At 51.1% G+C, this 17531-nt stretch overlaps 1 protein-coding gene across 1 annotated transcript in view; it reads right to left on the reverse strand.

Moving 5' to 3' along the window:
* arfgef3 (ARFGEF family member 3) overlaps positions 1-17531 on the reverse strand; it is a 225242-nt gene that overhangs the window by 62434 nt on the left and 145277 nt on the right. The window contains exons 34-36 of the mRNA XM_072436645.1: positions 9369-9471; positions 1711-1842; positions 1266-1390 (exon numbers count right to left, since the gene is read on the reverse strand). Of these exons, the coding sequence (XP_072292746.1) occupies positions 1266-1390; positions 1711-1842; positions 9369-9471 (360 nt within the window). The remainder of the gene's footprint in view (positions 1-1265; positions 1391-1710; positions 1843-9368; positions 9472-17531) is intronic.

Here is a 17531-nt window from a genome sequence, read left to right on the forward strand (position 1 = left end):
CAGCTGATGGTAGTTAGGAAGCAGCTGATGGTAGTTAGGAAGCCGCTGATGGTAGTTAGGAAGCGGCTGATGGGAGTTAGGAAGCGGCTGATGGTAGTTAGGAAGCGGCTGATGGTAGTTAGGAAGCAGCTGATGATAGTTAGGAAGCCTCTGATGGTAGGTAGGAAGCTGCTGATGGTAGTTAGGAAGCGGCTGATGGTAGGAAGCAGCTGATGGTAGTTAGGAAGCAGCTGATGGTAGTTAGGAAGCCGCTGATGGTAGTTAGGAAGCAGCTGATGGTAGTTAGGAAGCAGCTGATGGTAGTTAGGAAGCAGCTGATGGTAGGAAGCAGCTGATGGTAGTTAGGAAGCAGCTGATGGTAGTTAGGAAGCCGCTGATGGTAGTTAGGAAGCAGCTGATGGTAGGGTAGTTAGGAATCAGCTGAGGGTAGTTAGGAAGCAGCTGATGGTAGGGTAGTTAGGAAACAGCTGATGGTAGTTAGGAAGCAGCTGATGGTAGTTAGCGAGCGGCTGATGGTAGTTAGGAAGCAGCTGATGGTAGTTAGGAAGCAGCTGATGGTAGTTAGGAAGCAGCTGATGGTAGTTAGGGAGCAGCTGATGGTAGTTAGGAAGCAGCTGATGGTAGTTAGAGGCTGATGGTAGTTAGCGGCTGATGGTAGTTAGCGGCTGATGGTAGTTAGCGGCTGATGGTAGTTAGCGGCTGATGGTAGTTAGCGGCTGATGGTAGTTAGCGGCTGATGGTAGCTGCACTAGCTTAGTTGGGTCACTACGTTTGGCTTTGTGGTGTTTTGCTGTTGTTAAGAGCCACAGGCAGCAGCAGCTTCCGTCCTCAAAATGGCAGCATAAACATTTTCTTATGTTATATTGTGATCGTAAAGTATTTATTATTAGTCCCCAGGGGGTCCATGGGGTTCAGGGGGTCCATGGGGTTCAGAGGGTTCAGGGGGTCCATGGAGTTCAGGGGGTCCATGGTGTTCAGGGGGTTCAGGGGGTCCATGGGGTTCAGGGGGTCCATGGGGTTCAGAGGGTTCAGGGGGTCCAGAGGGTTCATGTAGGGGGTTAAGGGGGTTCAGAGGGTTCAGGGGTTCATGCAGGGGGTTCAGAGGGTTCATGCAGGAGGTTCAGAGGGTTCATGCAGGAGGTTCAGAGGGTTCATGCAGGGGGTTAAGGGGGTTCATGCAGGACTCCCAGGTCATTCATGAAGCGTGTAGCTGCTCTCGTCAGCTCTAGACTCAGCTCCTACAGTGTGAAGCCCTTCCTCAGTACCTCTTGTGCCCGTTTGCCTGCTGGTCCCCGGGCACCTCGATGATCAGGACGCAGGACTGAGCGTGCTCAAAGCCCTCCTTGTTGTTCGGTGTTTTTGGAGAGCACTGTGTGTCCAGCATGAAGACCTGTGAGACAAAAGAGAGACATTTACATCAAAAGAATCAAAGACACATATTCTGCATCATTTGTATCTCATGTTTTAGAACTTAAAAATATGACTCTATATAAAACACCAGATGGGCTCATACTGGGATCCTGTGCTACAGCGCCACCTGCTGGCAGCAATGGCAAAGCGCTCTGCAGTTCAGTGTTGCCACACCAAAGTACAAAAACATGCTCAAGGCCAAGCTCTGATGTCACCCAGATAAAATTAGCATTTTGTGTAATAAAATCTAAATCCTACCTGAATTATAGAATGATACTTTTAACCATAAGTTTGTGTCACCTGCTGTGCCATGGCCTTGATCCTCCAGTACTCGGCCTCGGCGGAGGGCGAGTGTGAGGGAGCAGCCACCTTCACTTCACAGGCGTCTGCGCTGGAGCTGTCTGCGCTGCTGTGGAAGCAGACCAGGAGGTTCTGTGGACGACACACCACAGTTTATCTGCACAGTTTATCTGCACAGTGCATCTGCACAGCGCATCTGCACAGTGCATCTGCACAGAGCATCTGCACAGTGCATCTGCACAGAGCATCTGCACAGAGCATCTGCACAGAGCATCTGCACAGTGCATCTGCACAGCGCATCTGCACAGAGCATCTGCACAGAGCATCTGCACAGAGCATCTGCACAGAGCATCTGCACAGCGCATCTGCACAGAGCATCTGCACAGAGCATCTGCACAGAGCATCTGCACAGAGCATCTGCACAGCGCATCTGCACAGAGCATCTGCACAGAGCATCTGCACAGCGCATCTGCACAGAGCATCTGCACAGCGCAACACAAGTCAGGACCAGGGAGAAATGTAGAATAACAGAAGAATCATTGTTATGCCGCATCATTCAAAAATGGACGTAAAGTAGCATCAGGAGGGATCCACCAGGAGGATCCACCAGGAGGATCCACCAGGAGGATCCACCAGGAGGAATCCACCAGGAGGATCCACCAGGAGGAATCCACCAGGAGGATCCACCAGGAGGATCCACCAGGAGGAATCCACCAGGAGGATCCACCAGGAGGAATCCATCAGGAGGGATCCATCAAGAGGGATCCACCAGGAGGGATCCATCAGGAGGGATCCATCAAGAGGGATTCACCAGGAGGGATCCACCAGGAGGAATCCACCAGGAGGGATCCACCAGGAGGATCCACCAGGAGGATCCACCAGGAGGAATCCACCAGGAGGGATCCATCAAGAGGGATCCACCAGGAGGGATCCATCAGGAGGGATCATCAAGAGGGATCCACCAGGAGGAATCCACCAGGAGGATCCACCAGGAGGGATCCATCAGGAGGGATCCACCAGGAGGGATCCACCAGGAGGGATCCACCAGGAGGGATTCACCAGGAGGGATCCACCAGGAGGAATCCACCAGGAGGGATCCACCAGGAGGATCCACCAGGAGGTTCCACCAGGAGGAATCCATCAAGAGGGATCCACCAGGAGGGATCCATCAGAACAACTTCAAGATGAAGTCAAACAAAATAAGTAAAAAGATTCAAGTCACTTTCAATCTGCAGAACTGTCTGATGAAGTGCACTTCATCCTGCTCAGAGCCGATTCCTTCAGGAGTTTTACCCCTGAACAATGACACTCATGATGTTATAGGCTGATGTTGTAGGCTGATGTTGGAGGTTTATGTTGTAGGCTGCTGATGTAGGCTGATGTTGTAGGCTGATGTTGTAGGCTGATGTTGTAGGCTGATGTTGTAGGCTGATGTTATAGGCTGATGTTATAGGCTGATGTTGTAGGCTGATGTTGGAGGTTTATGTTGTAGGCTGCTGATGTAGGCTGATGTTGTAGGCTGATGTTGTAGGCTGCTGATGTAGGCTGATGTTGTAGGCTGATGTTGTAGGCTGCTGATGTAGGCTGATGTTGTAGGCTGATGTTGTAGGTTGATGTTGGAGGTTGATGTTGTAGGCTGATGTTGTAGGCTGATGTTGTAGGCTGCTGATGTAGGCTGATGTTGTAGGCTGATGTTGTAGGCTGCTGATGTAGGTTGATGTTGTAGGCTGATGTTGTAGGTTGATGTTGGAGGTTGATGTTGTAGGCTGATGTTGTAGGCTGATGTTGTAGGCTGATGTTATAGGCTGATGTTGTAGGCTGATGTTATAGGCTGATGTTATAGGCTGCTGTTATAGGCTGATGTTGTAGGCTGATGTTATAGGCTGATGTTATAGGCTGATGTTGTAGGCTGATGTTATAGGCTGATGTTATAGGCTGATGTTGTAGGCTGATGTTATAGGCTGATGTTATAGGCTGCTGTTGTAGGCTGATGTTATAGGCTGATGTTGTAGGCTGATGTTGTAGGCTGATGTTATAGGCTGATGTTATAGGCTGCTGTTGTAGGCTGATGTTGTAGGCTGATGTTATAGGCTGATGTTATAGGCTGCTGTTGTAGGCTGATGTTGTAGGGTTAGGGTTTGTTTATGTCCAGGATCCGCGAAAAGGATCGCTCACAAATATATTATATTATAGTGTAGTAGTTATAGAAAAGGACCAGGGAAATGGCCCCAGAGGCTGACCTTTTGGCCCTTTTGGGGCCAGGCTGGTGCCAAGACTTAGCCCAGAAATGAGGGTTTTCATACAGGCTCGACTCTGGGGGCTCTGGCCTGGTCCTTTTGGCCCTTTTGGGGCCAGACTGGTGACAGGTCTAATCCCAAAAGGGGTTTTAACACAGGTCAGACTCTGGGTGATTTCCCTGGTCCTTTGGCCCTTTTAGGTGCAGCTGGTTCCAAGACTTTGCCCAGAAAGTCTTTGATTCAGTCTAAAATATGAAGAAAGAAATCACAGGACGAACATCACAACGTCACAAGTTACTGCTGAGCACCAAGTCCCCTGCAGCACAGACAGGCCAAGCGGGGCGTGTCCCAGCGGGGCGTGTCCCAGCGGGGCGTGTCATCATGAATCATATGAGTCTGATGTGTGTCTTGACCTTTGCCGAACCCCTGGGGTCCTGGGGTTCCATCGAACCAGGTTAAGAACCACTGCTTTAACATTAAAGGAATAATAGAGGATTTTTCACCGAGTTGAGAACTCAAGCGACCCCTCCCCCCCTCCCCTCTGTTGTGTCCAAGAGGCCGCCTCCCATCAAACCTGGTAATATGTATATATATATATATATATGTATATATATATATATATATATATATATATATATATATATATATGTATATATATATATATATGTGTACAGACGGATGGACGGACGGACATATGGGCCGTATATAATGATAATGTTTTGTCAGGAAAAGTAATAAAAACTCGGAGGAGACAAACAGGAAATGGACTTCCAACCAAAAGTAACATATTGAACCTAAAATGTGTCTTTTTTATACATGGCACATGTCTAAACCACCAGAGGATTAAAGATGCATCACGGCCTAGATAAAAAGCATAAATCAGCTTTAGTGTGAGTTCAGTGTTAATGCTGATGATGTAACATGTGCTTTAGAGCAGAACTGTGTCATCGCAGGAAATATACTGCTTACATACCCAAAAAGTACTGTTTGTGTATACTGAGGACAAGTGTGTCACTTTTCTGGTGGAGGGTCCACCACCTGCTTGTCTCCAGGGAAATGTTACTGCTTTGCCTAGAATTGTCCACAGTGTGGCATTAAACACATGCATGACAGTTACACTGGCCCTGCTCGTCTCTATGGCAGGGCGGGGCACCTGCTCGTAGGGCGGGGCACCTGCTCGTAGGGCGGGGCTTCCATAGCTCAGCACAAGCACAAACAGTGTCTTTCCAGGAAAAACACACATTGGATTAAATGTCCAATGTCAGACACAGTATTACACATTTATGAGTGCGCTAAAAGTACAGGAATGCTAAAGCCTTAGCCTGCAGCTAACACAGAACCATGAGTGAGCCTGGCTCCCCACAGGGGCCACAGGGGCCACAGGGGTCATTAATTGCATTACACTGTGAATAGAAAGTGTGATGCATGTTTTCCATGAAGATAGATCAATTTAGAGATTTATTGTCAGTGAAAACAAACTAAGAACATACAACAATGAACAATAAGAACTAAAAATAGACTTGGTCCGAGTATATGCAACATTAATTTAGTGCATTATTATCCCCTGTGAGGTCATTCATCTCACTCCTTGTCTTTTTAGTTTCCTGCAGCATTTGAGCAGCTTTAGTTTGTTTGGAAATTGTTCAATTTTTTCTGCCTTTGCTTCTTTTTGTCTGAGGCGACAGCAATAACTCTGCCCCTCAAAACTGCCTTAGCTGCATCGCAGAGAATGTGTGGAGACTTCACATTGTTGTGTTCCTCTTAATCCTGTGTGAACCTTTGTCATCTTCTTTACAAACTGTGGCTCATTAAATGTCCAAAGTGTGTTTTTGTTTGTTGCAGATCTGCAGTGATGTGACAGGAGCAGGATCACTTAGGTCTATTGTACTTATGTCCTCGATGATCTTTGACATTATCTTTGTTGAAATCATTTTTCTTTAGGGTAATTTTGTATTTGTACAAAAAAAGTGTTGTGTGGTCTGCTCCAGCGCCTGTCGGCAGGAGCAGACCACACAGCTCCTTTAACACCGGACACTGGACTAAAGAGCGAGATTCTGCTCATACAACTAAACCTTACAGTGGTGGAGTATTAAGGGCCAGCGCTGCATGACCCAGGACAGGGGCTTACAGCGGCGTTAGCGTTAGCGTTAGCATGTTGACCGTATTAAAGGGATTTCACAACATCTGTCCCACACGCCTGCTCACATGGGGCGGGATTAGAGCTCTGACTCTTTATGACCTCTGTGCGGTTGGACTGAGGTGGTCGTGCTACAGAGCGTTTAAAGCCAACAGCCTCACACAGTGGTGCAGTGGGTAATAAATATATATATATATATATATTTATATATATCATATATATTGCTTCACAGCAGGAAAAATGCATTAAAATCACAAAGAAATGACAGAAACAGAACCAAGCCAAATCCAAATGTATCTGTCCACATTGGCAGCATTCCAGACACTCCTTCCCATATTTATTTGACGTTGCAGCAGGACAGGCGTCTCTGGGATGTGACAGGCGTCTCCGGGATGTGACAGGCGTCTCCGGGATGTGACAGGCGTCTCCGGGATGTGACAGGCGTCTCCGGGATGTGACAGGCGTCTCCGGGATGTGACAGGCGTCTCCGGGATGTGACAGGCGTCTCCGGGATGTGACAGGCGTCTCCGGGATGTGACAGGCGTCTCCGGGATGTGACAGGCGTCTCCGGGATGTGACAGGCGTCTCCGGGATGTGACAGGCGTCTCCGGGATGTGACAGGCGTCTCCGGGATGTGACAGGCGTCTCCGGGATGTGACAGGCGTCTCCGGGATGTGACAGGCGTCTCCGGGATGTGACAGGCGTCTCCGGGATGTGACAGGCGTCTCCGGGATGTGACAGGCGTCTCCGGGATGTGACAGGCGTCTCCGGGATGTGACAGGCGTCTCCGGGATGTGACAGGCGTCTCCGGGATGTGACAGGCGTCTCCGGGATGTGACAGGCGTCTCCGGGATGTGACAGGCGTCTCCGGGATGTGACAGGCGTCTCCGGGATGTGACAGGCGTCTCCGGGATGTGACAGGCGTCTCCGGGATGTGACAGGCGTCTCCGGGATGTGACAGGCGTCTCCGGGATGTGACAGGCGTCTCCGGGATGTGACAGGCGTCTCCGGGATGTGACAGGCGTCTCCGGGATGTGACAGGCGTCTCCGGGATGTGACAGGCGTCTCCGGGATGGACACATCACTTTTAGATTGATTCTTTCCCATATCTGGAGTTCTCAAATCGGCGAAAAAATGCCGCCTTTAAAGTGACCAAAGAGCTTCACAATAACATCAAGGCAATACAAAATACAGAACTAAATAAAAACAAACTGTACAGAATAAAGTGTAAATATGTTTAAAAAGGTTAAAAATCGATGATGCTCATGTCAGTTTGTTCCAGAGTCTGGGGCCAGCAACAGAGAAAGCTCGATCACCCCAATGTTTAAGTTTGTAAGAGACATTAGAGTCCTTAGAGTCCTTAGAGTCCTTAGAGTCCTTAGAGACCTTAGAGTCCTTAGAGACCTTAGAGTCCTTAGAGACCTTAGAGTCCTTAGAGACCTTAGAGTCCTTAGAGTCCTTAGAGACCTTAGAGTCCTTAGAGACCTTAGAGTCCTTAGAGTCCTTAGAGACCTTAGAGTCCTTAGAGACCTTAGAGTCCTTAGAGTCCTTAGAGACCTTAGAGTCCTTAGAGACCTTAGAGTCCTTAGAGACCTTAGAGACCTTAGAGTCCTTAGAGACCTTAGAGTCCTTAGAGTCCTTAGAGACCTTAGAGTCCTTAGAGACCTTAGAGTCCTTAGAGTCCTTAGAGACCTTAGAGTCCTTAGAGTCCTTAGAGTCCTTAGAGACCTTAGAGTCCTTAGAGTCCTTAGAGACCTTAGAGTCCTTAGAGACCTTAGAGTCCTTAGAGTCCTTAGAGACCTTAGAGTCCTTAGAGACCTTAGAGTCCTTAGAGACCTTAGAGACCTTAGAGTCCTTAGAGACCTTAGAGTCCTTAGAGTCCTTAGAGACCTTAGAGTCCTTAGAGACCTTAGAGTCCTTAGAGTCCTTAGAGACCTTAGAGTCCTTAGAGTCCTTAGAGACCTTAGAGTCCTTAGAGACCTTAGAGACCTTAGAGTCCTTAGAGACCTTAGAGTCCTTAGAGTCCTTAGAGACCTTAGAGTCCTTAGAGACCTTAGAGTCCTTAGAGTCCTTAGAGACCTTAGAGACCTTAGAGACCTTAGAGTCCTTAGAGACCTTAGAGACCTTAGAGTCCTTAGAGACCTTAGAGTCCTTAGAGTCCTTAGAGACCTTAGAGTCCTTAGAGTCCTTAGAGACCTTAGAGTCCTTAGAGTCCTTAGAGACCTTAGAGACCTTAGAGTCCTTAGAGTCCTTAGAGTCCTTTGAGTCCTTAGAGACTTTAGAGTCCTTAGAGTCCTTAGAGTCCTTTGAGTCCTTAGAGACCTTAGAGTCCTTAGAGTCCTTAGAGTCCTTTGAGTCCTTAGAGACCTTAGAGACCTTAGAGTCCTTAGAGTCCTTAGAGTCCTTTGAGTCCTTAGAGACTTTAGAGTCCTTAGAGTCCTGCTTGTGTCAGGAGCAGACAGGAGCTCTGCCAGATAAGGAGGTTCCAGGCCATTTAAAGCTTTAAAAACAAAAAGTAACATTTTAAAATCAATTCTAAAAGAAACAGAAGCCAGTGACGAGTGAACAGAACTGTGACCTCTGACCTTTGACCTCTGGTGTTGGTCAGAAAAGGCGCCGCAGCGTTCTGTTCGAGCTGAAGGCGGCTGAGGGCGACTGGGACACGCCCACATAAAGTGTGTTACAATAATCTATTCTTGAGCTGATCAAAGCATGAATCGTCCTTTCAAGGTCGATTTAAAAAAGGCTCAACTTTAGCTAAAAGACGTCACTGACAAAAACTGTCCATTTGTTTTTCCATTTTAGAATTCTTCTTCAACCCGAGATTCTTTACGGTCGATTTTATTTTCAGGAAACAAAGGTGAGTAAATCTGACCCCAGTGGCAACATATACAGAGAAAACAACATGGGGCCCAAAACAGAGCCCTGGGGCCCTCCACAGAGCAGCGAGGCAGCAGAGGAGGACAGGTCCTCAATCATGACAGAAAAACTTCTGTTGGTCGAATAAGACTTAAACCATGTGAGCGCCACAGAGACAACATCATGTTTAAGACGAGACAGAATCGAATGTTCGACTGAATCAAAAGCCGCTGTTGAGTCTGACAGAACCAAGACAACGGGCGATTGGCACCCACAGACCGGACAGTGTCGTTGTGCACTTTGAGCAGTGCAGAGTCCGTGTCGTGTCGGTCACTTCTTCATCATCCCTTCATCTGGCCCCTAAACCTGTCCCATGTCCCCTTAGTGGTCGTGGGTCTGGCCTCAGCATGATTTTGTGTGATTACCTTGACCGGCTCTAGCGTGGCAGAGAAGGCGTCCTGCAGGGCACAGCAGGCCAGACGCCACATCTCCTCTGTGAACACGGGGCCCACGGTCACCAGCACGTACCTGACCACACACAGGACAATGAGACAATGAGACGGTTAAGAAGACACTCAAGACATGTTTACAAAGCAAAGCAGAAACTATGTCCAAATCAAGAGGAGATCACTGCTGTTTGTGAAAGGTTGAAATAATGGATTTGTGAAATACTTTGGGACACAGGTCGTCATAGCAACAAGAACACAGGGCGGTCCAGCCTTGAAGGTCAGACCTGAGATAGATTTGTTTTTTTCAGTAGTATATCAAATGGTATTCAACATTATTTTTGTCTAAAAACAATAGAATCATGTTATAGCATTAATAGTTTCAAAGTGTAAAAGAATAAAAACATATATGTAGGATACAGGTCTGTGGCTGCTTCTCTGTTCAGCGTACATCTGTGTAGTGTTTAAGCCTCGGAGCTAGGCCGTTTCCCTGGAGACCGAGCGCAGCAGGAGCGCCCGCTGTGGTCAGGGCGGCGTTAAGACTGATGCTTCTCCGTCAACTCAACGTGGAAGTGTCACACGCCGTGTTTTCTGTGTCTACGTCTTCAAACTGAGTCTGTTAGAGAAGTTCTGACATGAGGTCGTTACATCGACCTCACAGACACCAAAGAGGAGACTTTATGACGCTGGATAATGATGACAGCATCACCAAACTGTTCATACAAATATACTTTTGTTATTAGAAAACCTATGAAAGAAAGTTATAAATGACACGTTTTAAGAACAACTTTCCAACAGCAATAATAATGTCTGTGATGATTAAATATAAAAATGTAAATGTTACACATGTAGTTCACAGTCACTAATGCCACTGAAGCTGTTTTATCAAACACCAATAATTGTTTGTGTTGTATATTCTCTTCATGTAGTAATGTTGCTCTGCATTATAAGTGACAGAATCACTGACATGTTTGATTTGTTCTTTACCATATTTTATAAAGTGTCAAATGTATTTTCTCACACATGGAATCTGCCTCTAAGTCATTGTATTATCATGACCCAAAGTGGAAATAAAGTGTGTTTACTTCATTAATTCAGTTGTAAATATGGATTTAAAATATGCATTAATACATTCAATTTTTGTTTAAAAAAACCAAAACATGGAAATGTCAAATAGCGCCCCCTATATTCTGCAGCACCTGCCGCCTCTGGCATGAATGACAGGGCTGTGATGTCAGAGGAAGATGCCAAAGCTTTTCTTCAAAAGTGTCGTTAAACCCACAAAATCCCAAAAAACGAAGAGCAAGAGATGAGCAACTGTGCAGAACACGAGCCTGGGCGCTATGGCAACTGAAAAACAGCCTGCCTAATAAGCTAAGAAGCTAACATGGCTAACAAGCCTGACGTAGCTGCTCCAGGCTCGCACTTGTCCGAAGGCGGAGGGGAGATCCCCGACCGGCCATTATGATACATGAAAATGAAAGTGAAATGCAGCGTGACGTGGCAGAGCTGAGGGCGCAAATGAGAACAGCACCTGTTACAACTCGATTTGACCAAATCGCATCTGACATAAAGGATCTGAAAGAGGCCGGAGCGGGTGGAGCACACATGATGAAGCTGAACAACGTATTTCAGACAATACACACGAGCTGCAGACTATGAGGGCCAAGATGGAGGCGCTGCGGGTCAAGCTGACGACTCTGCGGGTCAAGCTGACGACTCTGCGGGTCAAGCTGACGACTCTGCGGGTCAAGGTGACGACTCTGCGGGTCAAGGTGACGACTCTGCGGGTCAAGGTGACGACTGCGGGTCAAAGTGGCGACTGCGGGTCAAGGTGACGACACTGCGGGTCAAGGTGACGACTCTGCGGGTCAAGGTGACGACTCTGCGGGTCAATGTGACGACTCTGCGGGTCAGGCTGACGACTCTGCGGGTCAAGGTGACGACTCTGCGGGTCAAGGTGACGACTCTGCGGGTCAAGGTGACGACTCTGCGGGTCAAGCTGACGACTCTGCGGGTCAGGCTGACGACTCTGCGGGTCAAGCTGACGACTCTGCGGGTCAGGCTGACGACTCTGCGGGTCAAGCTGACGACTCTGCGGGTCAAGGTGACGACTCTGCGGGTCAAGGTGACGACTCTGCGGGTCAAGGTGACGACTCTGCGGGTCAAGGTGACGACACTGCGGGTCAAGCTGACGACTCTGCGGGTCAAGGTGACGACTCTGCGGGTCAAGGTGACGACTCTGCGGGTCAAGGTGACGACTCTGCGGGTCAAGGTGACGACTCTGCGGGTCAAGGTGACGACACTGCGGGTCAAGCTGACGACTCTGCGGGTCAAGGTGACGACTCTGCGGGTCAAGCTGACGACTCTGCGGGTCAGGCTGACGACTCTGCGGGTCAAGCTGACGACTCTGCGGGTCAAGGTGACGACTCTGCGGGTCAAGGTGACGACTCTGCGGGTCAAGGTGACGACTCTGCGGGTCAAGCTGACGACTCTGCGGGTCAAGCTGACGACTCTGCGGGTCAAGGTGACGACTCTGCGGGTCAAGGTGACGACTCTGCGGGTCAAGGTGACGACACTGCGGGTCAAGCTGACGACTCTGCGGGTCAAGGTGACGACTCTGCGGGTCAAGGTGACGACTCTGCGGGTCAAGGTGACGACTCTGCGGGTCAAGGTGACGACTCTGCGGGTCAAGGTGACGACTCTGCGGGTCAAGGTGACGACTCTGCGGGTCAAGGTGACGACTCTGCGGGTCAAGCTGACGACTCTGCGGGTCAAGGTGACGACTCTGCGGGTCAAGCTGACGACTCTGCGGGTCAAGGTGACGACTCTGCGGGTCAAGCTGACGACTCTGCGGGTCAAGCTGACGACTCTGCGGATCAAGGTGACGACACTGCGGATCAAGGTGACGACTCTGCGGGTCAAGGTGACGACACTGCGGGTCAAGGTGACGACTCTGCGGGTCAAGGTGACGACTCTGCGGGTCAGGCTGACGACTCTGCGGGTCAGGCTGACGACTCTGCGGGTCAAGGTGACGACACTGCGGGTCAAGCTGACGACTCTGCGGGTCAAGGTGACGACTCTGCGGGTCAAGGTGACGACTCTGCGGGTCAAGGTGACGACTCTGCGGGTCAAGGTGACGACTCTGCGGGTCAAGGTGACGACTCTGCGGGTCAAGGTGACGACTCTGCGGGTCAAGGTGACGACTCTGCGGGTCAAGCTGACGACTCTGCGGGTCAAGGTGACGACTCTGCGGGTCAAGCTGACGACTCTGCGGGTCAAGGTGACGACTCTGCGGGTCAAGCTGACGACTCTGCGGGTCAAGCTGACGACTCTGCGGATCAAGGTGACGACACTGCGGATCAAGGTGACGACTCTGCGGGTCAAGGTGACGACACTGCGGGTCAAGGTGACGACTCTGCGGGTCAAGGTGACGACTCTGCGGGTCAGGCTGACGACTCTGCGGGTCAGGCTGACGACTCTGCGGGTCAAGGTGACGACTCTGCGGGTCAAGGTGACGACACTGCGGGTCAAGGTGACGACTCTGCGGGTCAAGGTGACGACACTGCGGGTCAAGCTGACGACTCTGCGGGTCAAGGTGACGACTCTGCGGGTCAAGGTGACGACTCTGCGGGTCAAGGTGACGACTCTGCGGGTCAAGGTGACGACTCTGCGGGTCAAGGTGACGACTGCGGGTCAAAGTGGCGACTGCGGGTCAAGGTGACGACACTGCGGGTCAAGGTGACGACTCTGCGGGTCAAGGTGACGACTCTGCGGGTCAAGGTGACGACTCTGCGGGTCAAGGTGACGACTCTGCGGGTCAAGCTGACGACTCTGCGGGTCAAGGTGACGACTCTGCGGGTCAAGGTGACGACTCTGCGGGTCAAGGTGACGACTCTGCGGGTCAAGGTGACGACTCTGCGGGTCAAGGTGACGACTCTGCGGGTCAAGGTGACGACTCTGCGGGTCAAGGTGACGACTCTGCGGGTCAAGGTGACGACACTGCGGGTCAAGGTGACGACTCTGCGGGTCAAGGTGACGACTCTGCGGGTCAAGCTGACGACTCTGCGGGTCAAGGTGACGACTCTGCGGGTCAAGCTGACGACTCTGCGGATCAAGGTGACGACACTGCGGATCAAGGTGACGACTCTGCGGGTCAAGGTGACGACACTGCGGGTCAAGCTGACGACTCTGCGGGTCAAGGTGACGACTCTGCGGGTCAGGCTGACGACTCTGCGGGTCAGGCTGACGACTCTGCGGGTCAAGGTGACGACTCTGCGGGTCAAGGTGACGACACTGCGGGTCAAGGTGACGACTCTGCGGGTCAAGGTGACGACACTGCGGGTCAAGCTGACGACTCTGCGGGTCAAGGTGACGACTCTGCGGGTCAAGGTGACGACTCTGCGGGTCAAGGTGACGACTCTGCGGGTCAAGGTGACGACTCTGCGGGTCAAGGTGACGACTGCGGGTCAAAGTGGCGACTGCGGGTCAAGGTGACGACACTGCGGGTCAAGGTGACGACTCTGCGGGTCAAGGTGACGACTCTGCGGGTCAAGGTGACGACTCTGCGGGTCAAGGTGACGACTCTGCGGGTCAAGCTGACGACTCTGCGGGTCAAGGTGACGACTCTGCGGGTCAAGGTGACGACTCTGCGGGTCAAGGTGACGACTCTGCGGGTCAAGGTGACGACTCTGCGGGTCAAGGTGACGACTCTGCGGGTCAAGGTGACGACTCTGCGGGTCAAGGTGACGACTCTGCGGGTCAAGGTGACGACTCTGCGGGTCAAGGTGACGACACTGCGGGTCAAGGTGACGACTCTGCGGGTCAAGGTGACGACTCTGCGGGTCAAGCTGACGACTCTGCGGGTCAAGGTGACGACTCTGCGGGTCAAGCTGACGACTCTGCGGATCAAGGTGACGACACTGCGGATCAAGGTGACGACTCTGCGGGTCAAGGTGACGACACTGCGGGTCAAGCTGACGACTCTGCGGGTCAAGGTGACGACTCTGCGGGTCAAAGTGGCGACTGCGGGTCAAGGTGACGACACTGCGGGTCAAGGTGACGACTCTGCGGGTCAAGGTGACGACTCTGCGGGTCAAGGTGACGACTCTGCGGGTCAAGGTGACGACACTGCGGGTCAAGGTGACGACTCTGCGGGTCAAGGTGACGACACTGCGGGTCAAGCTGACGACTCTGCGGGTCAAGGTGACGACTCTGCGGGTCAAGGTGACGACTCTGCGGGTCAAGGTGACGACTCTGCGGGTCAAGGTGACGACTGCGGGTCAAAGTGGCGACTGCGGGTCAAGGTGACGACACTGCGGGTCAAGGTGACGACTCTGCGGGTCAAGGTGACGACTCTGCGGGTCAAGGTGACGACTCTGCGGGTCAAGGTGACGACTCTGCGGGTCAAGCTGACGACTCTGCGGGTCAAGGTGACGACTCTGCGGGTCAAGGTGACGACTCTGCGGGTCAAGGTGACGACTCTGCGGGTCAAGGTGACGACTCTGCGGGTCAAGGTGACGACTCTGCGGGTCAAGGTGACGACTCTGCGGGTCAAGGTGACGACTCTGCGGGTCAAGGTGACGACACTGCGGGTCAAGGTGACGACTCTGCGGGTCAAGGTGACGACACTGCGGGTCAAGGTGACGACACTGCGGGTCAAGGTGACGACTCTGCGGGTCAAGCTGACGACTCTGCGGGTCAAGGTGACGACTCTGCGGGTCAAGGTGACGACTCTGCGGGTCAAGGTGACGACTCTGCGGGTCAAGGTGACGACTCTGCGGGTCAAGGTGACGACTCTGCGGGTCAAGGTGACGACTCTGCGGGTCAAGGTGACGACTCTGCGGGTCAAGGTGACGACTCTGCGGGTCAAGCTGACGACTCTGCGGGTCAAGGTGACGACTCTGCGGGTCAAGCTGACGACTCTGCGGGTCAAGGTGACGACTCTGCGGGTCAAGGTGACGACACTGCGGGTCAAGGTGACGACTCTGCGGGTCAAGGTGACGACTCTGCGGGTCAAGGTGACGACTCTGCGGGTCAAGGTGACGACTCTGCGGGTCAAGGTGACGACTCTGCGGGTCAAGGTGACGACTCTGCGGGTCAAGCTGACGACTCTGCGGGTCAAGCTGACGACTCTGCGGGTCAAGGTGACGACTCTGCGGGTCAAGGTGACGACTCTGCGGGTCAAGGTGACGACTCTGCGGGTCAAGGTGACGACTCTGCGGGTCAAGGTGACGACTCTGCGGGTCAAGGTGACGACTCTGCGGGTCAAGGTGACGACTCTGCGGGTCAAGCTGACGACTCTGCGGGTCAAGCTGACGACTCTGCGGGTCAAGCTGACGACTCTGCGGGTCAAGCTGACGACTCTGCGGGTCAAGGTGACGACACTGCGGGTCAAGGTGACGACACTGCGGGTCAAGGTGACGACTCTGCGGGTCAAGGTGACGACTCTGCGGGTCAAGGTGACGACTCTGCGGGTCAAGGTGACGACTCTGCGGGTCAAGGTGACGACTGCGGGTCAAGGTGACGACTCTGCGGGTCAAGGTGACGACTCTGCGGGTCAAGGTGACGACTCTGCGGGTCAGGCTGACGACTCTGCGGGTCAAGGTGACGACTCTGCGGGTCAAGGTGACGACTCTGCGGGTCAAGGTGACGACTCTGCGGGTCAAGGTGACGACTCTGCGGGTCAAGGTGACGACTCTGCGGGTCAAGGTGACGACTCTGCGGGTCAAGGTGACGACAGTGTGGGGGTCTCGGAGGGAGCGCCCCCTGGGGGTTCTGGGCAAACCAAGACCAGTTTCTGATAAACCACGAGGTCTGATTATAAGGTTTCTGAATGACTGTGGCAAGGAACGTGTCATGAAGGCTGCGAAAGCAAAAGGAGACCTCCAGTACAAAGGCGAGCGTGTCTTCTTTGCCCCAATGCCAGGTTTTTCAACAACGAGCAAAGTTCCAGCACATCTGTGAGGAGCTCAGGAGGAGGAAGGGTTTCTCATTCAGCGACTCTTCAAAGTCTTTCCAAATCTGGTTTAGACACTATACTTTTGATTTTGGCAATGTTTTTAGATGGTAAAAAGCTGCTGATGTTATTGATTTGTTGTGGTTGTTAAAGTTCAAGTCTGAGTCCATTATTAGGTTTAGAGTTATTATAATCAAGAATTTAAGTAACGGCCACAGTAACCCTCGATTGAATTATTTCTTAAAGCTTATAAATTGGAACTCTCAATGGGAATAATATATAAATATAGCCGCAAGCGGCAATGATCGGCCCTCGCACCCCAATTGTCCTTTTATTACGCCTACTGCTGAATCTGTGACGCTGTCACATCTTCTCCCCTTTGTTTTACCATCAAAAAGCTATTTTATTTTGAATTCTTGGCAAAATGTGCAGCTTTGCCGCACAGACACCGTGACTCTTTGAATAAAAATGTGAATAACTTTTGATGGTCCTGAAGATGAGTCTCACCAAATTTCAGGTTAATAGGGCTAACGCCCTGAGGGGGAGGAGTTTGTGAAAGTCTAAAGTGTAAACATGTTCTGGCGATTTCCCCATTGGAATAACATGGGAGGTTTTGGTCATTGCTACGGCAACGCCATAACAATTATGACATGGGTCTCATTGACTTTTTTGATGGGGATGCTAAAATTGAGTTGTGTGTCAACTTTCATATAATTTCGCAAAACTAAACATTTAACCTCCATATAAAATCTGTAGGGGGCGCTGTGGCTCCAAATGAATTTATTTCACTTCAAGTAGGTTTAGGGCAAAGAGTTTAACAACTGATTCTAATTTGACGCAATTCGGACTTTATCTGCGCAAACGGCAGAAATGTTAAATTTGGGAGATTTCTGAAATTCTTGCTACAGTTTGCGGCTTCGCCGCTCAGAGACCGTGACAGGTATCAATGTAATTTGAATAACTTTTGATGTCCCACTCCTCAGTAGCATTTTCACCAAATTTCAGCTTTTTAGGGCCAACGCCCTGGGAGGAGTTCGTAAAAGTACGACGTTTGGAAAAACTCCCGAGTCATGCTTAGCCATTTTTGAAGCAATATGGCCGACATTTGGTTGGGCGGACGGCGTTGCCGTAACAATATTTTTTACTTCTCTTGTCACCATCTACCTCGGCGCCAAATTTCATGA

The sequence above is a fragment of the Eucyclogobius newberryi genome, unplaced genomic scaffold (assembly GCF_026437365.1).
Source record: "Eucyclogobius newberryi isolate DKJ021-1_F unplaced genomic scaffold, fEucNew1.0.hap1 SCAF_8, whole genome shotgun sequence".
Lineage (NCBI taxonomy): Eukaryota > Metazoa > Chordata > Actinopteri > Gobiiformes > Gobiidae > Eucyclogobius > Eucyclogobius newberryi.